The sequence below is a fragment of the Rhinolophus sinicus genome, linkage group LG01 (genome assembly GCF_036562045.2).
Source record: "Rhinolophus sinicus isolate RSC01 linkage group LG01, ASM3656204v1, whole genome shotgun sequence".
In the NCBI taxonomy this organism is placed as follows: Eukaryota; Metazoa; Chordata; class Mammalia; order Chiroptera; family Rhinolophidae; genus Rhinolophus; species Rhinolophus sinicus.
In genome coordinates, this window is record NC_133751.1 from 41,523,868 (window position 1) to 41,547,699 (window position 23,832).

General features: G+C 35.7%; 1 protein-coding gene across 5 annotated transcripts in view; it reads left to right on the top strand.

Annotated features, from left to right (window-relative positions):
* Positions 1 to 23,832, top strand: part of NAALADL2 (N-acetylated alpha-linked acidic dipeptidase like 2) — a 1,208,457-nt gene that overhangs the window by 1,128,144 nt on the left and 56,481 nt on the right. For all 5 annotated transcript variants that reach the window (XM_074328105.1, XM_074328114.1, XM_074328118.1 and 2 more), the window contains one exon: positions 17,415 to 17,508. In XM_074328105.1, coding sequence (XP_074184206.1) covers positions 17,415 to 17,508 — 94 coding nt within the window. The remainder of the gene's footprint in view (positions 1 to 17,414; positions 17,509 to 23,832) is intronic.

Here is a 23,832-nt window from a genome sequence, read left to right on the forward strand (position 1 = left end):
TTGTATCTATCTCTAATTGGTATTTTTATGTGTAAGTACCAAATTTGTCAATATATTTAATTTTTTGCATGCACATGGTAAATACTCTTATTAGATGCCTTTATATATATTTTCTAATGTCTTTGGGATATGATGATAATTATCATAGAAGGTTGGGGAGTCAAAACATTTAACAAATGACGTATGATGGACACGCAAATATTTGAAGATGTAGAAATGACTCGCTTTGCAAATCTTTTATTTATTCATTCAATAAATGTACTTTTAACACCTAATGTGAGCAATGAGCTGTGGTAGGTACTGAGTGTACAGTAATCAACAAACAGGCAAGATAGCTGCTTTCAAAGAACTCATATTTAATAGATGATGACAAAAACAAACAAGTAAATATGCACACACATAAATAGAAACACTATGAAAGTAATATACAGAGAGTTTTAGGAAAGAAAAATGTTGGGAAAAGTAGGAAGAAATCCTATTTCCTTCTGGTCCACATGGAAGTTTGACTAAGAAGCTCAAATTAAACTGAGGCTTAAAGAATTAAAAGGAGTCAGATCTTCAAAGAATTGGAAACAGAACATTTTCATCAGTGGGAAAATCATACGCAAATCCTTACAGGTAGGAAAAACCTTATCATGTTCTGGTAAATAAAGGTGACTGGGAGGGCAAGTGGCTCAAACTGAGCTTGAAGACCAGATTGCCCATAGGCTTCTAGGATGCTGGCTCGCATTGTGATTGCAATGGGAAGCGAGGTTTTACTAGAAGGAAGTTAGGAAAGGAAACAGACAATTCAAACTTCAAAAGGAGAAAAAGAAAGCAAAGAGCTCATTTTCTAGAAGTACAAAATAAGATACAATAAATGCAACTATATCTGCAATTATAAGTAGGTTAAATGAGTTGAAATAAAGTTTGTCAGACAATATTTCAATTTTAAGAAATGCAGTGAAGTGCTAATTTCAAGTTATACAACATATTATGAGACAGGAAACCTAAAAGTAAAGGGATTAAAAAATGATATGTCATGCAAATGCCTAACAAAGAAAACTGATGTAGGATTATCAACATCAGACAAAATAGACTTTAAAACTCAAACTTAGATTAGAAGTTTAATTAGAAGATTATCTCATTAGAATAATAGGAATAATTATTCAGGAAGATATAGCAATTCTGAATATGTGCGCACCAACAAACATATATACTAAATTTAAAAAAAAATGATCAAATTATAAGAAGGAATCAATACCTCCAGAAGCATAATGTAGGATTTTTAATATATTTCTCTCAGAAAGTGATAGATCAGAAATTATCTAAAGAATACAGAGAAACTAAGGATATATTGGTATAGGGCAACAACTAAGATGAAAACAGGTGACTAGATAGGGCAGCGTACCTAGAAAAGAGGTGTTGATGCCTTAGGGAGGCCTGTGGACTGAGACTTACTCCTAGAGAAGTTAGAGAACATAATGGACTCAGGAGATTATTTTTAATGTTTTCTAATGACTGCAGCATAATTATGCAACGAACAAATTTCAGAGCCCACTGTCGCTTGTGTACTTTTGGTGTATATCACGTGTTTACCAAATTTCCCATTCTTCTGTCATATTTTCATCTCTCTCTCTCTCTCTCTGTCTCTCTGTCTCTCTCTCTCTCTCTCTCTCTCTCTCACTCTCTCTCTCTCACACACACACACACACGCACAACATACACACAGACACACAATTTGGACTCTACTTCTAGTATTTTGTTGTGTAAAAAGCAATGTACTGAGAGTTCTAAGATCTTAATACCAGTTCTAGTTTTGCCTCTAAACAGTTGTGTGATGTTAGGCAACTCATTTCAATTTTCAATCTCTATTTTCTTATCTGCAAATTGAGGTGATAAGATCAGGCAGCCAAGATTTCTTTCATCATTTGCTGCTCCATAAATTTATGTAAAATGGTTGACCATTTGGTGATTAGATTTATGACTTATAAATGTATATTTGAATTATATATTTCACAATGGCATATTGCCTAGCAATGAATTATTTTCCATTAAGAGATGAGAACAAATAAAGTATTCATATTTATTGCATGAATGCCATAATATAGATCTGAGATAATAAAACCCCAGCAGTTCTTAATCTGCCTAATTAAATGAGATAGTTCACACAGCATGACCCAGTTGGTGTGCCCAATCTTCTAAATAAATTGAATGGAGAGGGACTGGTTTCCCCATCCCCTTTAAAAATAATGCATTGTTAGTAACTTATAATATACGAAATTAAAAATAAAACAGGCACATTACTAAGTATAGCCTCTTTTGATGCTGTTTTCCATTAAATATGTATATTTAAATGGGGAAACTATATTTCATTAATTTACACATTTTTCCATTGTTAAAATTCACCTGAATGCTTTGATAAGCTTTTCAGAATTGCTGTTATTGCTTTCTCTTCAAGTTTGCTGAATGTTTTCTTATGCCTCCTCTTATTTATATATGTACTTGGCTGCAATCCAGTAATGACATCACATTCATAGTTACATTTTAGACTTTCTACACAGAAATTTGATAACATTATCAAGTATATACTTATAGAAATATGTAAATCTGATTGCATCAATTCCCCACACAAAGACCTTTTATTAGATTCTTTTGTTTATAGTGCCAATTTCCAGTCTGCTCCCTCCACCACCTGCATCGGAATGAAGGGTGCTTATTTTAAAATGGTTAATTCCAGCTTCTCTATGTAGATCAGCTGAATTAGAATTATGTGTCTACATGTGGTAGGGAGGAGCCATGTTTGGAAAATTTTATTTTAAAAAATTTTACAGGTAATTCTGATGCAGATAGTCCAGCGACCAGACACTGAGCTATTGTGGTCTGCAGTACACAGCCCAAATTCTTTACTGTAACCTACCAGACCTTTCACAGCTTTGCTCCAGTCTGCCTGGCTCCGGTGACTATCATCGTTGCTTAATGTGATCTGGCAAGTTTGTTGGTAGGAATAAATTAAATCATGTATTCACAGTTCGAATGAAAGTTCCGACACAGAGTACATTTTCAGTTAACATTTGCTCCGTTCCTCTACTCTCCTTCGGAACAGGCAAAACTGACAAATTTACTATATCACCTCTTTATTGGCCTGGAGCTTTTGCAAAGAGTGAGCAGTTACATATGTGATGGGTAGAATACTGTTCCTAGTCTCCTTGAGGAACTAAAAATATAATGACCACACAAACTGTAGCGAGCAAAGGAAGAAAGATTCCTGAAGTTTATGGAGAGAATGTACACACCCACTCAGGCAGCCACTAGTGGCAGGCTCTGCAGAGCCCTGGCCTTTACACGCGCTTTTCCCACATAGGAGAGACTGCTCCTTTCACAGCATCTTTATAAGCAATCGGTCTACAAAACATGGAGTTTGTCATGGCAAACACAGCAGTTGGTTAAAATCTACTTCAGTTTCTAAAAGTAGTGACATGAAGCTCTTTGACAGCCCCAACTTTTGTTGTTAGACTGAGTCCCTCAGGACGCTCAGGACGCCTCCATAACTAACCACATGTTAACAATGCAAGAGAATATTGTGATAAGGTTTTAGAGAGTAAGGTCTTGGAGATAAGGAAACCCAGGCCCACAGAGGCGCCCGGACGAAATCTATACATTCTAAATTGGAACCCATTGTATTTTTAACAACATGCGTGCAGACATTATGATTTTTGGTGATAGTGGTAACGTGGAAACAAAAATGACCCAATCCCAGATGAAATAAAGAAATGAAAACCTCATCTTTACCTTTCCAGAGCTGGCTTTGCTTTGACCTGTTACATGTGGAATGGTGTAAGGTTTTCTCTAGGTTAATTGATTTATAATCAGGTAGTGTTGCTTAAAAAAAAAAAATGTTTTTTTTGGCTTATCAAGACATCTCAATGTAAATAGCATATCATTCCTCTTTATAAGGAACTCATTGACAAGGAAAGCGGCCTCTGACAATATAACTTGTCTTCTCCAACTTTATTTTCCTTTTTTCCTTTAAAAGAATTATCCTTTTACCAAAACTGACTTCCCAGTGGTTGAAGTCAGAACTTGTGCCTGCCTGTTCGTCTTGCTGAGAGTACTGCCCTAAACTCTGCCCGCCTTCCTAAATTGTATCCTTTCTTCAAGGCCCAACAGAATGGAAATCTCTAAGAAGTGTTCTTGTGCTATTGCTGCCCATCGTGACACCGTTCCTGCTCATTTGACCCTTTGGATGCACCATTATATGTGCTTTTCTGTTTTTCTTTGCTAATATACTGGCTTCCAACCTATAAACCCCTTAACTATAAAAATTGTTGCACATTTTTAGCATTTTTTTTCTAGGACTCTTGAGCTGTATGTGTTTTATAAGCACTTTTTCAAAGTCAATATCACTAAGATAAAGTGTTCTAAAGTTATAAATATAAGGATCATGCCACACTTGTAACTGATAATGTTACAAACTTCTATAATCTTTGGTCTGTGTTGTTCTGTGGGGCATCCTGGGATGTTTGAGAAGGAAGGAGCTGTAAGACTCCTGTCTATCACTCAGCAACATGTGAGGAAGAAAGAGAAATCATGGAAATACTAGAGCTAGACAGTGTGCTTTAACAATACAATTGCATTAACAATACATTTGCATACAGAAAGGATCACATACAGTTTGGCCATTATTCAAAGGAGCTCTAGGTAGAAATAGCAAGTTCAGAAGAACAATCTGTTTTTTATTTTATTATATCTCAGCCCCTCTCTATTATTCTCGTTGCCTCCATGAATATACAGATGTGATGTATTATTTTTTCTATATTAATATTTTGTGAAAAAATAACTAATATTCTGAAAATATTATTTTTAGAAAAACAAACTTTTACCTGATATCAAATCTATAGTAAGACAGAGGTTTAATTTATTTTTGTTGGCTTTTCAACTAGGATATACAGAAGAAAAGAATTATATTAATAATTTATATCAAAATGATAATATTAATGTATTAATTAAATAATTGACTTCTATGTTATTGAATTCATTATGATCAATACTCCTTTGTTTAATGATTGCATGTTAGGAAAAAATGTAACTTTTATCCTTTACTAAAGCACTGTTTTATTAAATTCTTCAAGGGTAAACTAAGACCGTGTTATTTTGCATGTACAGATATCTGGTGTTATGGTAAGAAAATAAAATTTCTGAAAATAAGCTATAAATAGAAAATAATTGGCCTCATTTCTCTTCCTGCATGATGTACATTTTATGTATGTTTCTTTAGCATTATTATAAACTTTGCTAAATCGATTCTGTAATCTTTCTTTCCATAATTGACTACTTTGGATAATATACCAAGTGCATGATTTGATAAACATACCATCACCCTTTTAAAAATGAACAACCCCTACTGTTTGCCACACCAGACCTGTAGTGGTATCAACAATGACAGAGAACTTGATTTCTGTTGTGGTAGTGATGGGAGGGAGTGTGTGTGTTGAGGGGAGGACAGTTAGCTCTGTCCACCCAAACACACGAATTTCATGAAATAGATGTAGATAAACAATAAAATACATTTTTAATATTTTAATTTTATGGTTATATAAAGATATGTAATATCCAACTAAGAAACTTTGTGTATACTCGTGTAAGAGCAAATGCTTGGCACCAAATCTGCTTCTGATTCTTTCCTGTATGACATGCAGCCTAGTGCTGTGCCTTCCACAGAAAGAATTTTCTCAAGGAAGTCTAACCTGATCCCCTCAGCTGCACTAGGACCCCTGTATATGTTCTCATAGCACCCTGTAGCATTTAGCTTTTTGATAACGATAGTCAGTATCTGTCTCCTCTCATGAGAAAAACCTGGAAATCTCCGACATAGTTTCTGACATCTAGCAGTACCCTATAAAAATGTATTTAATAATAGAAATGCCCTGAAGCAGTATGAGTATGGATGGATGGGTGATCACTGATAACCATTTTGTAAATGTTCATATTAGTTTTTAAGTATTTTTCATAAACCTGTTCAAAGAACCTGAAGTTGGAGTAATAACTTACAGTCCACTAAGACAGAAAAATACCAATCATTATGCAACCCAGATGACCCTCCTAGTTTATTTCCCTCTCTCTTCCAGTTGTATTATATATTTGTTGAATCAATGCCGTTTATTGTAAGAAAAATGAGAAAAATACTTTATTCGCTAAGGGCATCTTAGAGAATTATTTTACTTTACAAATCTCTACATCCCTTTTCTAGGCTCAGTACCAACAGTTATAATCCCTGATAGGACTACTTGTGCTCTTGATTTTAAATATATCTGATAGGTGTAATCAGCCTGTAATTATCATTTGTTCACATTTGGTAAATGTTGCCTTAGTGGCCAGTAGTATTCCTGATTTGTTAAAATTCAGAGAGTGGTTGGAAATGAAAGAAAAAGATACAGATCAGTCTAAGAGTCCAGATTCTGCAAGGAGAATGCTAGGTCTCAAATCTCAGAATTGCCTTGTACTACCTTAAGTGGCCTTAGGAAAGTTACTTAACTGAACATACCGCGGTTTTCTCATCTGCAAAACAGAATAAGGCTGTTGTAAGAATTAAATTAATTAATTAATATAAAGGATTCAGAATAATGCCTGACACATGGAAATAACTCATAAATGTTAGTTGTTTTTATTATTATTAACATTGTATTGAAAAGTTAGTTATTAGTGAAATATAATAAAAATACTTATTTTTTTATTTGTCAATCAATGCATATATACTTCTATGCAAATTACTACTAACAATGGTACAAAAAGAAAGTCAGCATCTTAAACTGTCTTTTTCCAATATCCTAGGAAATACAAACTTACTGTGTTTCTTCTCTAAGAACAATATGACTAGCAGTAGATACAACTGTGTTACAAAGTAAAAACTATGACTACATGCACTAAAACAATAATCATAAAAAAATACCAATAAGCTAACCTGATTATTTCCAATTTAATGTGTAAATATATTTTCTCGGCTACATATTAATAACAGATGGGTGATGGCAGTCACTGAGAAAAAAAAGATATCTTAACATTGAAAAAAATTATATCAGTTACTTTTGTGGTCTAGGAATAGAAAGTAAGGATTCTATTTCACCAAGAGATTTGCATCTCTTTGCCTTAGATTTTCTTCAGCCTGGAGAGCTACCAATATACAACAGCCCAGGGTTCAAATTTTAACACCTCCATGAAATCACTCTCACCCAGTGCCTGATGGGAGTTGGGGAGTCAACACCCAGCTTCCTTGCCAGGTGGAAGAGAAATTCTCAGGAACCTACTTTATAGTGGCCCTCAGGTTTTCTCCAGCAGCCCTGAGTTCCAGTCACCCACAGTGACAGCTGGCTTGATAAAATGCCTCCTACTGGCTGCCTTCCCTGTCTTGTCTCTTCTCATTATGCTATCCTCACCTCTTAACGTACTACTTGCACTCAAATGTTGTCTCAAGATCTGTTTCAGAGGGAACCCAAAGGAAGGCTCATGGTTAACTCCAGGTTGTGTGCTCAGCGTTTAGGCTGAGAACACAGAGAAGAGATGGGGCTTATAGCAGGAACTGAAGCTCAAAGCGGGGTTCAAATCAGGGAGCTTGCACTGAGGGATAGTTTCTTGGCAGCAGAGGTTATCTCAGTTCTTGAATGCCTTGGCATTCACAGGTGGTTAGTGTGTGTTTGTAAAAAAGTACACATTTATCTGTTTGGGAGAGAAAGTAAAGGCCCATCTCTTTCATAATCAAGTTAAATTACTGTGGAAACATACTCCATTTATATCTCCTTTATTCACTCCATATCCCATCAAGGTTCTGTCATGTCCAAGGTGTCCAGTGAGCTTTTGTATAGTCTGTCAGCTGTGGCAATTCTGCAATGAAGGCTTGTGCTATCCCACAAACTGTGTCCCAGAGTCCTTGCTCAGCCCTTGGCAGCTGTAGGAGGCATGGTGGTGACTGAAACATCAGTTTCTCAGGGTGCTGGAGTAAAAAGGACTTTCTTTCCTCCACTGATGTCTATGGCATCCTCTGATGTCTATGCACAGCGAGGGGTTCCCAAGTTTCCCCCTGTGTGCTAACACAAGTTCACAGTACTTTCCCTGTAGTAGGCCCATGGGCCAGAGGATCCAACACCAGAAGTTCCTATTAATAGCAACAAGTTTTAGGAAACAAACATCCTATATATTCCACATGGATAGAATCCTTCTCCTCCTTTAAATGAATTTCACTCTCAGTAGCTTTTGGAATTCTTCAATGATTTTTAAAAAACCCTTTGCTATCAAGAAACTTCATTTGAGACTTCCTAAGTCCATCAAAACTATTCTGATACCTTTGAAATCTTAAGCAGGAAAGGATGGGGGTCTTTTTCCCTCCCAACGGTGGAGTCTTGACTCATCTTTCCTGTAAGCTTAGTAATTCTCTACTGATTTTTATCTCTTTATCCCTCTGCTATTGAGCTTCACAGATATGTGTGAACAGTGGGCACAAGACCTCCTAAACATGCCGTTAAACCCTCTCCACAGAAAGCAGCCCTTGCACCATTCACTGGCAACAACTGGATCTCCCTTCCAAGGTGATTGGTGTCTCCACTTCCACATGCAACTATTCCAAGGCAATCCCTAGGAACACTGAGGGAACAGTGGTGGCATTTGAGTTTTGCTGACTGGTTTCTGTAATGTGAGTTTGGCCTGAAGTGATATGTTCTGGTAGTTGTGGAGGATATGTAAGTCCTTGATTTTCTACGACAGTCTTACTTTCAAGCAATTTTTTCCATAAACTTGCCAGATTATAGGTTTTTGAGTTGAGTGCTAGATACCACCTTTTTTTTTTTTTTTTTTTTTTTAGCTAAAGAGAACAGTAGAAGGAAAGTGACATGAGTCAGTTCTGCTTTTTGGGGTACACAAGAAATATATTTTGAATAAGTAACTGCACTATAGTTCAGCTACAAGATGCGGAATGGGTTAGAGTCAGATGTTTAGAACAATTAAGGGGTTTGTGGAGTGTTCTGGATGAGAGAGAATAAAAGTTTTAATACTGAATTTTAAGGGTATGATTTAGGGGTACATAGATTCTGTGCATGAATTTTTTGTAGAGCCACTTAATATCTCCTTTTGTTGGGAAAATAGTCTGTGTGTGTCAGCAGCGCATCCGCGCTTCCTCTCCTCTGTCTATGTTCCATCTTTGGAAAGCAATCCTGAGGTCTGCTACACTGCTTTTTGCTCTGCTCATCTCCAAGGTCCCCAAGTCCCTTTGCCCATGGCTAGCTGCCCTGAGGGTTGTTATCCACAGGGCATTTGTTGCTAAATTGGGAATTTTCTATTATAAAGTGACATAAATCAGAGTCAGGTCATTCAGAAGGAATACAGCAGCCTGAAGGGAGACTCTCACCAGACCATAATGTAGCAGGCAATGCCTCTGCTCTGAATGTTAAAGGAAGGGGGAAGGGCTCCTGACAGATCGCTGAACCATGGCTATATGCCTTGGGTGAGTTTTAAGGTTGGCTGACACCCCACCCTACAACCGACATACGAACTTACTTCCCATTTCAAGGACTCCATTTCTGTCACACTAGTTTCTTCATGTTTCTCTAAAAAGTCTATGTTTCTTTCTACCCCAAGGTTTTTGCTCATTTTGTTCCCCTCATCTGGGATCTTTCCCCTTTACACTCTAGATTCTTGAGCCAAAAATATATACATGGGGTATAATCACATGGTGTGTTTAATGTAGAATAAAAAAGAATGCTTTCTAGGAAACAAAAGATTCCTGTTTATTAATTTTCTACTGTTAACTTCCTTCTCCAATTGTGCAACAGTGGTGTGACTTGTCTCTATCAGTAACATGAGTCCTAACAGAAGAAACTGTCTCATACTTCTCTTTCTTCTCCTGTAGCACTGTGGTGATCACACAATGAAGGCTCAGTAGATGCTAGTGGGATGGTTCTTGAGTCATCCACTGCTTGTCATATTATGTCACGCCATGCCATAGCAACCCAATCTCTCTCAATTTCTTTCTCACACTAACCTGTAAAACAGGTGTTATGAATATCTCACAGCCCTCCCTTCTAGAGTGGGGATATATTACATTTTAAGTCTGACTGAGGACATAAAAACAATCCCAGTATGATAGTTTAACTGACAGCTTTAGTGTGAGGTATAAACTATGGCTATTTCAATTTGGAATTATACAAATGGAAGAAACTGAGTGTTTCTGCCTGTAACTAAAAAAAAAAAAAAAAATATATTACAGAACCATGGTTTGGTATTGCTTTAGTGAACCTATTTATGACCAACTGCATTGTTCATGCATTAACTAATAAATCCAGTGAAAGAGTTTATCGCAGTAATGGTCACCATACTGGTCAATGAGATACATTATTTGGGGGGGGGGTTGGATATTCCTACTCTAGATAGTCATAACTTAGTAAATATATATCTACATATATATATTTGTGTGTATATATATATATATATATATATATATATATATATATATTCTCTCTAGACTGGTAAAGGAAAGACTGTGACAAAGAGAATATAAAGGTGTCATGCAGGGCGGCCTGCAGGGTCTCAGCTCCCACTCCCCACACAAGAACACAGGATATGGTGAGGCCAAAAAAGAACACCCACAGAGCCATAGGTAGGGGAGTCATACCACCATAGTCTCACTGGAGGCTGGATTCACACGATGTGCGACCTGCTGTCCGCTTTTCTGCCAAATGACCAGCTCCCCTCGCTAGCTGCAATCCGCTGTGCTAACTGCAATCCGCTCTTGCTAGCTCAGCCACCATCTTCTTGCCAGCCCCCATCTTCTGCTGGCGCAGTTTTATTAGTGGCCAATGGCTCATTGGTTACAGCTGACATCCAACTAGCCACAGCTGATGGCCATCCAATCACAGTTGATGGCCATTTACTACCTGAGCCAGCACCTTTCCACATGAGGCTGAGAGTCTGGAAACTGCACTCCTGGCTCTGTCCCCACAAAAGGCAACAAGGCAACAGATTATTATGTACAAAGTTTAAGAAAAAATGGCTTACTGGATATTTTCCTTTATTACGTTTCTAAAAGCATTCTTTTAAAACTTTCACTACAACTAAAATTATATCAGGCTGAAGAAAGAAAATCTTTTATATGGGATAACTATCATTAACCTTTATTAAGCTTGAAATCTAGAAGGCTTTATTGTTAGTATTATGATCTAGCCTAACACCAACGAAACCACTAACTCTAAAGTTATCAATATTATTTAGTGAGAGAGGAAAGCCTTTGCAATGGGTGCTGTTCATTAACTCATTGTTCAATAAAATAATCCTTTCATTTTTTTAATACATTTACTTCTATAAAACATTATTTCTTGTTCTAATGTATTCTTCCTTTATTCTCTTGCCAGGGCTAGGATGGTCTGGGAAGAGAGTAGAAAGTGGGACACAGGGATTTTTGAGGCAGATTGCGTACTTGTAAAATTATTATAACGGAATTTCAGATAGCTCAGGGAACTGATGTCACCAACAGGGCACAGTAGGAATCACAACCTCCATCTTCCCACAAAGACCAACAATTACACAGCTATACAAGAACAAAGATAGCTCTGGGGTGCTCAGGAGACCCCCTAAGCAACTTCAACAGTACAGTGCAGCAAAATATAATAACCTAAAATAACCACACAAAAACAGTTGTAAAAACAGTTTTGTTTTGCCTTCCTCATCCCATCCCTTATGACAGCACAGCTCAGTGCCAAGAGGGAACTTCATGGCCAGAGAGAGTTCTTGTTGCAGGAAAACAGAGGGTAGAGTGAGTGACTAGCTTCTCCAACCTTTTGAGAAACTGCACAAAGGACCTGGCCCACCCCCCCGTCACTGACCTGCACCTCCATGTGTACCAGCAGCTAACCCCTGTGTGGTATGCACCTGCACAGTGCTGGTCTTAACTCCTGTCACCGGTCTCTGCTGTTGTGTGTGCACCCATGGCTAGCCCCCGCAGCCACATGAGTGCACACCCACAGCTTAGGTTCCATGGCTGCTCACGTCCCCACAGTTGACCCCAGCCCCTGCCCCTGGATGAAGCTCTTGCCAATGTGTGTGTGCCCGCTGCCAGCCCCTGCCACCATGCAGACATCTCAGCCAGCTCTACAGCCAAGCATTTGTATGTACACCACTGGTTCTGGTCACCACCACCATCTACCCTAGGACCTTGCCTCTGAGGACCCCAATAGCCCTTGCAGCCACTCAGGACCCCCTACAATGCTTACTGTCAAGGTTCATGCAATTGTTGATGTTATGGACCTGAACTGCACAAGACAATGAAACACTTCACCACCCTGAATCTTAACATACTTGTGAATTTTCCAATTCTGCTTGTCACTGATTTTCAGTTTCATACCATTGTGGTCAGAAAAAGATGCTGGATATCATTTCAGTTTTCTTAAATCAAGACTTGTTTGTGTGACCTAACATGTGATCTATCCTGGAGAATGTTCCATGTGTACTTGAGAAGAATGTGTATTCTTCTGCTGTTAGATTCTATAAAAGTTCTGTTAAATACATCTGGTCTAACATCTTGTTTAAGTCCAATGTTTACTTGTGGATTTTCAGTCTGGGTGATTTATCCATTGCCAAAAGTGAGATATAGAAGTCTGTGCTATTATTGTATTGCCATCTATTTCCTCCCTTCAGGTTTAACATTTGTTGTAGATATGTAGATGCTCCTATGTTAGGTATATAAACATTTACAAATGCTATATCTTGTTGGATTGATCCCTTTATATTATTTATTGACCTTCTTTGTCTTTTATTGCAATCTCTTTCTTATACAAGTATAGCTACCCCTGCTTTTTTGGGTTTTCGTTTGCATGAAATCGGTTTTCCATTTACTTTCTGTCTGTATGTGTCCTTAAAGCCGAAGTGAGTCTCTGGTGGACAGCATATAATTGGGTCTTGTTATTTTCTTCATTCAGCCACTCTATGTTTTTTTATCGGAGAACTTAGTCAATTTACATTTAATGTAATTATTGATAAGGATAGACCTACTATTGCCATTTTGTTCATTGTCTTCTGGCTGTTTTGCAATTTCTTTGTCCCTTTATTCTTCTCATGTTCTCTTCCTTTATGATTTGATGATTTTCTTTAGTGATCATGCTTAGAGTCCTTTCTCTTTATTTTTGTGTATCATTTTAAGGGCTTGTATTTTATGATTACCATGAAGTTTTTATAAAATATTTTATATTTATAACAGCCTATTTTAAGCTGATAACTTAAATTCAAATGCATACTAAAACTTTACATGTTTAACTCTCTCCCTTTTCCCACATTTCATCTTTGATGTCCCAATTTACATCTTTAACTTTGCATATCCATTAAAAATATTATAATTATTATTTTAATACTTTTGGCTTTGAACATTTATATTACATTTATAAGTGAGTTCCTTGACACCATCATGGAAGATTATTATGAATTTAACCATATATTTACCTTTACCAGTAAAATTTATAATTTCATGTTTTCCTATTTAGTGTCCTTTTCTTTCAGTTTGAAAAATTCCCTTTAACATTTCTTGTAAGGCTGGTCTAGAGGTAATGAACTTCTTCAGCCTTTGCTTGTCTGGAAAATTATCTCTCCTTTAATTCTGAAGGATGACTTTGCCAAGTAGAGTATCTTGATTGGCATTTTTTTTTTTCAGCACTTTAAGTATATCATCCCAATCTTTCTTGGCCTACAAAGTTTATGTTGAAAACTCTACTGATAGTCTTATGGAGGTTCCCTTGTATGTACCAAGTTCTTTTCCTTTTGCTGTTTTTAAGATGTTCTTCTCGTCTTTAACTTCTGACAATTTAATTACTATGTGTCTTGGTGTGGGTTTCTTTGGATTCATCTTGTTTAAAACTGTTTAGGATTCCTGGGTCTAGATGTCTGTTTCTGTCCCCAATTTTGGAAGTTTAGCCATTATTTCTCTGAATAAGTTTTCTGCTGCTTTCTCATCTCATCTACATCCCCTATAATGCAAATATTGATCCATTTGATGGTGTCCCATATATTCCCTCAAGCTATCTTCACTCTTTTTCATTTTTTTTTCTTTTTCCTTTTCTGATTGGATGAATTCTACTGTCCTGTCTCTGAGTTCACCAACCCTTTCATCTGCTTGATCTATTCTGCTGTTGAACCCCTCTATTGAATTTTTCAGTTCAGTTATTGCAGTCTTCAGCTCTGTGATTTCTGTTTGATACTTTCTTATATTTTGTCTCTTTATTGAAATTCTCACTCTGTTTATGCATTGTTCTCCTGATCTTGGTAAGCAAACTTATGACCATTATTTTGAACTCTTTATCAGTTACATCACTTATTTCCATTTTTCTAGGGTCTGTTTCTCGATTTTATCTTGTTCTGTGTTTGAAACTTATTTCTTTCTTTATTGTCCTTGATTCTCTGTGTTGGTTTCTGTGCATCAGATAAAACAGCTATCTCTCCCATTGGAGTGATCTCTTGTACAAGATGAACCTTATTGTTCAGCCTGGCCCTAGTCCCTCAAATCTTTGTGATTGACCAAACCTCCTTTTTGTTTCTGGTAGCTCCCAGTAGTTGAGGGTGTGTCAAGACTTGTCAGTGTCCAAAAGGGGAGAATTTCCATCAGCACCTAGGTGTAGGCTGATTGGAAATCAGACCCCCAGGCAGAAACTTTTGAAGTATGTAAATAAACCTCTTTCAGGGAAAAACTAGGATATGAGTATTTCTCTCTGCTGCCTCTGTTCTGAGCTCTGGAGGGATAACATAGTTAACAAATGTTTATTTGTTTGTTATATCCTGTGGAACCTGTGATTGCAAGACCCACTGGCCGCCATAACCAGGTTATCAAGGGGTGCATCTCCTGGGTGTCAGCCACAAAAGCAGGCACCAGACATGTGCACAAGCTCCTTTCAGGGGGACACAAGTGACCTGGAGTAGAGTAGAGGGAGAACACAAAGATGGCACTTGCCGATCTCCCTAATTTCCAAAGTTGATTTCAGTTGACACCTAGATGTATATTAAATTAGAAGCTTGACACTCTGCTTCTACAGAATTTAAGATATGCAGATAGGTTCCAAACCCTTCTCTCCTCAGGGAGAAGATGGGAGTTGTGAGCTCCCTCCTGATTGTATGTTCCCATGATTGGGTGCTTTTATGGCCAGAGTATATCTCAGACTTTATAATCCATTTTGATGTGTGCTTTTTCTCTTTAGCTCAATGTGTAGGAAGCATTCAGCTAGATTCTGGATTTTTTCAGAGGGGATTGTTCCGTTGGTAGCCATAGACTCAGTGTGTCCTTTGGAGGAGATAAGTTAAGGAGGCCCCTATGTTGTCACCTTAGACTGGAACAGTAAGTCTTATATTCAATGTTTTTTAACACAGGATTAATTCCCTTACAACCTGCTTCTAGGCTTGTCAAGACAATGAAATTAGACATTTAGGTATAAAGCACTTTGAAAAGAATGGGGCCTTATTTAAATATAAGGGAAGTTTGCTTTGACATGACTGAATAAGAGTGAATTCCAAACTGGGTGAGAAGAGTTTGCAGTATGTTTAATCGCTTCTCACTTCATGGCAAAGCTTACACAAATCTCCCTTTTCCTTATGAAGCTGCAAATAAAGCCGATTTAGTCTAAACAGTCTATTGTGTGCCAGCTGACTTAGAAATCCCAATATGTGTTGCCAGGTTCTTTTTGAACGAAATAGCAAGGTGGCTAGCTGGCTTATATTTCAGTTGCTTGAGCTACCAAATGACTAAAAAAGGAAAACAAAACAAATTTCTCCAGCAGCACACAGAAAAGTCACCTTTCTCCTCCTTCCCCATTCTTTCATTTTAATCTTTTGTAATATGTGGTTTCCAGATTCCAAAAGTGTAAACAAAACATGTCTATTCTGTAGTTTCTATTATCCAGTGCAAATTGGAAAAATAAACTGTAATGCTTCTTAATCTTCTTTAAAAAATTCCTTTTTGCAAATAATTTATTTCCAAATATCAGTGTTATCAGTATTCCTTGCATGATTTGGATGGGGTAGGGTGGAATAGAAACAGGATTCATATTAATCTATTGCAGATAATGCTTTTATTTCCCTGAAAAAACATAATCCAAGTAGGCAGTTTCCCAGGATTTTTGTGATCACTATCCTGGGGATAAAACTGCAAAGATACTTTAGGCATTGTGGGAGAAATGGTTGTTACATTTGGGAGAAAAAATATCTCAAAGAAATAAAGGAATATCAAAGTTTTTTGTGTTTTTTTTCTCTTTGTTTCTAAGAAATGTATTTCTCCAAGCATATTGAATAAAAATAAATTGAATTGTATTTTTATCATAATACATACTGTGTGAACAATTGGGAAATATAATTTTTTTAAATATTAAATGGAATTTCACCCTAGTTGAATATGTAGATTTGAATGTTTAATATATTTTCCCTGTAAGTTATATTGTTTATGTGCTCTGTACTATCTCAAGTTAGTGTGTTAATTTCCCCTGTAGTTTCACAAAACAATATTTTCATTCACTAATGTTTCATAGTTTATTAATAACAACAACATGGCCACATTTCCCTGTGTGCCAGCTGAGGGCTGTAAGATATATTGGGACATTTGTTAAACCCTGGTAAATATTAAAGATCAGTTAAAAGAGAAGGAGAGTAGCAATAGCATTTGCTACAAGTCCTGAGATCCTTTGAGATGTATATGAATGCACATAAGTTATTCAATCTATTAAGCAGATGCTAGTTCAGCTGTAGTGCACATGTTGGTTTTCAAACACAGTGTCGGAGTGCTGTGTGAAAATTCCAGGTATGAGTTTTGGAGATAACATTTAGAAGTTTTGTTGTTGTTGTTGTTGTTGTTTTTTAATTTAATTTAAACATTGCCCTAAAGATATGTAAATGGTGTTAGTTTCTATAAATATTAGAAAAGTAATTAAGAATACAGTAAAGTATTAAGGGAAATAGTACCTAAAATTTTAAAGGAATTTTTTTAGATTAAATTATATTTTAAATGAAATAAATGGATCATTAATTTTGTCTTGAGCTCTGCTTAGTTCAATAACCAGATATTGATTTTCAGTTCCTCTCTATTGTTTTATCATGTGACATTCTGAACTGTTTTATGAGGAATTGTTTTAAAGTTTAAATACTATAACTCCAACTCCAGAGAAGACATTTCTTAATCTTTAGCTTAAAAAGGAATAACATTTTATATTTCCATGCTATTCTGAGACATGAAAAATATACTGAGACATTTGTTTTTCTTTTAGAAAAATAAAATAAATGGGGTTTAAAAGAACAAGAGATTTTATAAAAGTCTATTCTTCCCTTTGTGTTTTTGCTACTCTGGATGTATGAGTGTATGAAATAATAAAAAACAAACATATTAAAACCCTTAATACTGAATGCTTGCATTTCTTTTTTATTTTTTCTTTCAGCTGTCAGGAGAGGTGATTTTGCAAATTGCCAATGAACCTGTTCTGCCCTTTAATGCTCTTGATATAGCGATAGAAGTTCAAAACAGCCTTAAAGGTAATTTTTCTTTGAATTATAGTAATTTCAGCAAATGAAAAATTGTTTGACTAATTTTCAACAAGAATGGATAAAATTATCTGCTGTACTAACTACACCAATATGGAAGTGCTTCCTACAGAGGGTTATCATGAGAAGAACTGGGAAGTATTTTGGCTGACATGTGAACAGGAATGAGGTGTGCTTATGTGTCAGCAAGCATAAGGTCACGTATCAGATTTTAAAGGATGTTCTACTATTCTTTTTTTTTAATCAAAGAGATTTATAATTTCAAGTTTTTGTTATTATTTACAGGTTCCATATGGAAAAATATGGTTCAGGGATTTTTTTTTTTTTTTTTACATTTGTACTTAGCATTTAGTCAGTTAAACATGATTTGCTTAGAATATTCTCCTTGAGGATTGGTTTCTCTGAGGTATGGGTCCGATCCATTTCAGTGAAGTGTTGGCTCATCCTAGATTAAGGATGAAGATTATTTCCATAGTCTCTATTTCAATTCCTTCATATTTGAATATATCTGTTTCTGCAGAATTCTGATACCACCCAAATAATTACCTTCATTTCCCTTTTATCTACATATAAATCTTTTAATTAAGCTTATAATTTGCCTTTATTAACCAAATACACACAAGTCAGTACTGTCATTAAAGAATGTACCCTCCCCCTTCTCTTTGAGTCACACATTTTACTATCAGATTTGTAATGAGTCATTTGTAGACAAGTACTTTTTAAAACCAAAGCCGATATTTTAACCAGAATAATCCTTGGAAAGTGGATCACTCTAAAGAGCCAAAGATTTCCAGTATCTGGAAGTGTAATACTTAATCCCCCAGTGATTCTTTTGACTTTTATTATAGTGGCTATAAAACCATGACCTTGGGAACAATTGAGCTAATATTGAGTTCTATTTGTTCCCATACTAAATGACCTCATATTTCTCTGCTTTGGTTTATTTAAGTTAGTCTCTATATAGCTTTCTTCTTTTCTACTTTTGTCAAAGTTCTATCTCACTGTTCCCAATGTGACTACCTGTAGCACTCACTGTGTCCTCCACTTCTAATTTATTATATCTAGAATATTTTGGGCTTTGAGACAGAGTCACCAAGTACATGACATTTTGCAAAATAAAAGTAGAGCTGGTATAAATAAAGGACTATAAAGTTCTGTGAATATTAAGGATTATCCTTTTCTGTAAGGATTTCTTTTAAGCATCTATTTTACTGGTTCTATAGACTGTTTTGCTTTTTCTTTAATTCTAATTTTCATACTTAAGAAAATTTAGCTGGTACTGTGTAAACATTTAATTTTTGTTCAGAGAACAAAAGAAAGATATCATTATTTATATAACACAGATTAGTTCATCTATAAAGGAATAACTGGCATCCATAGAAGGAACCTCAAAAAGTATATTGCAAAATACTAACATTGCATGATAGAATTGAAAATGATTTACAAGTTGCTTTTCTGAGTCCAAATGTTCTATGATAAATGTATACTATGTTTGCAATAAACACATAAAGAGTTTTTTTAAAAAAATTAAAGAAATAAAATCAACAAAAACAAATATATTAGCACTATTGCCATTTGAAATAACAAGTTTTATTATTTTTTAAACAATTGGGTTTACTTTCTAAAATCCATAAGTAAACACATTATTTTAGCATTATAATTATATATAATTTGAGCATTTTAAGTAACATCAGCTACTTCGAAAGTCAAATAATGTCTTAATGAGTAATTATAAGAATTATATTATAACTCTGGTTTTGTGGGCATTTAGGGATCCCTTTCTAATCTAAAAATTAGTGTAGTCTCTCTCCCCAGAGAATTACTTATGTACAAAAAATGTGCATACATTTCTCATTGACATTACAAGACCTCCTGAACCCACTAATTCATTCATTTACCTTATACTTTTTGAGTATCCATGTACTCTATTCCTGGTACAGTTCTATGATAAAACAAACAAACAAAACAAACAAACAAATCAAGCAGCTAAATAAACACATAAAACAAAATTAAAATCCCTGAACCTAAGACACATACGTACATGGTGGAACAAAATTGCCATAAATCAAAACAATTTTTAAATTAGCATTATTCTAATTTAATTTGTTCCAAAGTAATTGGAACAAATTTGCATTCTCAATGTAAGTGTTATAGCAGAGCTGATTGTACTTTTTTCCAGAGTACAGAGAAGAGATCTGGTCTGGGAGTATAAGTCTGGGAGTTGTCCCAAATGAGATAGCAAAGAGATTTAGTATAGATAAAGGAAAGAAAAGGGTCTAAGAATTGGGGGGTGGGGAATACTCATAAATTCAGAAACTGGGCCAAAAGGTGAAATCAGAAATGGAGACTGAGGTGGAGTGCCCAAAGAGTAAGAGAGAAAAAAAAAAAAAAAGAAAAAAAAAAACACACACAAAAAAAACAGATGAATGTGATATGTTTAATCCAAGAGAACAAAATCTGTCAAAGAGAAGAGCATAATTCACTGTATCAAATACTGCTGATTGGTCAAGAAAAATGAGGACTTAGAATTGACTACGGGATTTAGCAATTTACAGATCATTGGTGATCTCAACAATTCTAGAGAAGTGATGTAAGAAAAAGCCCAATTAGAGGGATTCCAAAGAGAATGGGAGGAGATAAATTAGGAACATGTGATGGTAGGTGGTAAGTATGGAGTTGAGAAGGATCAGCATGTTTTTGTTTTAAAGAGAATAATCCTGTAGAGGGTGAAGATTTGATCAAAGAGAGTGAAGGGAGAATGCCGGCCTGATTTTCTTAACAGTGGCATAGGGAAAAAGGACTTTACCTTAGGTATTAAGACATCCATAAAAATGTGAAGGAAGGAAGATCATATGCCAAGTCATTTTTAGATTGGAAAACAATACAGCACTTGTTTAGGAGGGAGGAAGAGTAAATGAATTATGAAAATGTGGTAAGTATTTTGAACAGCATTAAGAGCTCAGAAGATGTGTGTGTGTGTGTGTGTGTGTGTGTGTGTGTGTGTGTGTATTCAGCATAATTGTGGGGTTTTTTGGGTTTTGTTGTTGTTGTTGTTGTTGTTTTCCAACCTTCAGATAGAAATTCAGGCATCGAACAGGGAGAAGTGTACTGAATCAGGGCTAGGTCTTTGCTAGGAGATGGACGATGAACTAGATAAGTACAGGAAACTGAAAGTTGCATGCAAAAAAATGAGTGATAGACCAGAGTATCTAAACTGGGTTATGGAATAAAATGAAGATATGATGGGAATAACGGTGAGCAAAAAAGAAGGAAAGAGGGTGAATAGACGTTATTTCTCCATGAGATCAAAAAAATTGAGAGGGAGTAAGCTAAGAAGACTTATTTGCCAGTGGCCAGCAAGTGGAATTATTCAAAGTGTGGTTATATGAAGAGTGCAGATACTGGTAATGAAAAGGTGCAGGCTAGTTATGACCATGGAAGTGTGGTAGCTAATCACTGGAGGAAAGAGGCTAAAGAAAAGATAAACCAGTATATGTCTACACGCATACTGAAATTGCCAGGAATTAACACAGGAGTAATTCTGGTAAGAGGGAGTAATTGAACCAAGAGCTAAATTTTCATAAAATGAGCAGTGACCTCAATATTTCATATTTCATATTGTTCTTCTAAGGGCTAGTGGTAGAAAGGACAGAGGAGTGAACGAACCACTGCCTGACCGGACTGCAGTGGAAGCAATGTCATTAGGGGAGAGCCACGTTTCAGTTAAAGCAACAAGGCAAAAAGAGAATATTCTGAGACTAGGCCAGGTTATTAATCCTTTCTTTAATAGTTATATCTAAAAGCATGTCAACACAGGGGATAGGGTTGGGGAACTGTAGTCATTCTACAGAGATTTTACTGAATCCCAGATACCTCTAAGTATATGTGAACCTCTTCCTAAAACCCAAGGTTCTCAGTGGAGGAGCCACGGTAATTTTGGCTTCTTGCTGCTCTATCAATCAACACATTACTTCTGCTTTAAGTGAAGAGCTTTTTATTTGGTTGTTGGTTATTTTTCAGTTTTCTTTTCTTTTGATATGAATCTCCTTGGGTCTCCCTGTCACTTTTCACTCAGAAAGATGCAGCCGGGCTTGAGATGTTCCCAATACAAAATGATGATGATGATGATGATAATAAATAAATAAATAAATAAACAAACAAAATGCACATTTTTTTTTTCTTTTATCATGGCTTAGGTATATTTGATCAAATATATATGATATGTCACCTTTAAGCTATACATTTTTTGTATTTTAGTAATCATGATTTTAAATTATTTTCTCTGTCTCATAGTCATAGGTTATTCAAATGTTTGCTGAATTGTAGGCAATTCGGTTTAGCTGTTCTATTTTGGCTACTTTGGTTATAACCTTATTTCTAAAATGAATACTTTAAAATGCTAATGTGTGAATAATGGACACCTCTTAACAACTGAGTAAATATTTCAATTTCAGTTTTGTCTACGATGATAGATTATTTCATTAGCTAAACAGAGTTCCTGTAGCTAAATGAAACATATAATTTTACTGCTTAATACAAGCTTTAATTGTGGATATATTTTCTATTTTGTATGACAGTTAACAGTGATTAGTCTTCAGTTCTCAATTACAGCTTAAAAAAAAAAAAAAAAAGCCCTTCAAGGCTGAACTATAAAATATTGTTTCTCCTTTCTGCAAAGAGTTTAAGTATGAAGGTCTCTGAAACCCAATTGCATTTTCAATGGTGTAATTTTTACCCCTTGACAAGGGGCCATCTTGTTTATTTATTACACTAGTTTACGATAGCAGCAGACCATTCTCTACCATTCTCACAACCACCAGAAAGAAGGACAATTTACAAGTGAATAATTTCTTTGAGTTGATTTATTGGGTGGTTCTTGAAAACTCATTTTGACTGAGTGACCTTGGCTCTTAATATTTGGTCAATGCCAAACACATAATAGTTAGAGAATGAATATTTATATGCAGTGCATGGAGGTGTACTGTAAATAGTGACTGATAAGATAACTGATACACTTCAGATGTACTTGTGACAAACATTATGTCCAAAAAATTCACATACAAGGCAATGGGACTAGTTTGCAGGGTCACAAGGTGGTGTCAAGAATAGAATACCACCACACCCTTGAAGCAGACTAAGGAGTGAGCAGTTAGTAACTACTAAGTTTACTGTTTCTCACTTTATGTACTTTTAAATGTATAAAACAGCACTACAAAATAATCAATGACTATGTAATTCTGATGTTTTTTGTTAATCTGCTATTTTTCTTTGTCGGAATTCTGGATGTGAATTATTTAGCATTATTATAAAAACTACAAATGAACAAATAAAGTACAAGTCAGTTTCATTTGATCTGGCTATGTACACATTTATTTAGTGTAAGCCAGACTCAGCAGGAAGCATAATTTCAAACTGTGTGGCTTGTTGCCACCTCTCAATTGTCTCACTAAACGTAAAATGGTTGTTGGCAGCATTTCCTCCTGTTCTTTGAAAAACCGGCAATGCTGATTTGTTCTGACTTATTTTTCTTATTAGCTCTGATAATGTATTAGAATAAATCACTTCATTTTAGAAGGAAGGATAGTATTTCAAGGTGATAATACCACTGAGGAAAGTACTCTGTTTTCTGTTAGATTTGTGCTTTCATATCTTCAAACATCACTTTGGTTCTTTTCTACAATCTCAAGTGATTGAGACCTATCTATTTTTTTTTTTCTTTTTGAGAAATATAAGATAAATTTCCCAACTGGTAAAATTAAAAATGTGACTGTGTACATTGTATGAGTCTAGTCCTCAGCTCATCTGTCTCCAATCTTGGTTTTAATGACCATCAATTCCAACTCTAGAGCGGCCTGAGAGAGTAAAGGATGGGTAAACTAGATACCTGGCTCTGTGCTTTCCCTAAGAAATGCAAAGCAGTCCATCTAAAAAGCCAAACAGTCTAAGAAAATATTTTTTTTCTGTCAGAGTTCTGAATCTGGCTTTTTCTAGTGGTTTGACCTGAACTGACATTTCTGGAACTGACCTTTTTGTGTGACAAAAACTTAAACCCAAAAGCATTCTCTGAGAAGTAGCTTACATTGCTTGCTCAAATTGATAGATAGATTGGCCAACCCTTGAGTACAATTTCCTGAAAACATGTTTAGTATCAATTTCCATTATATTTTTGTAAGGATTCTGACTGTATTAAAGATTGTATTTCATTTATTGATATTCTATACCTAGTCTCAAAAAAGAATTTGAGACAGCTGGGTCTATAATAAAATCTGATTGTCTCTACTTTGTCAGTGTTTGTCTCCTCAAACTATTTTTTTT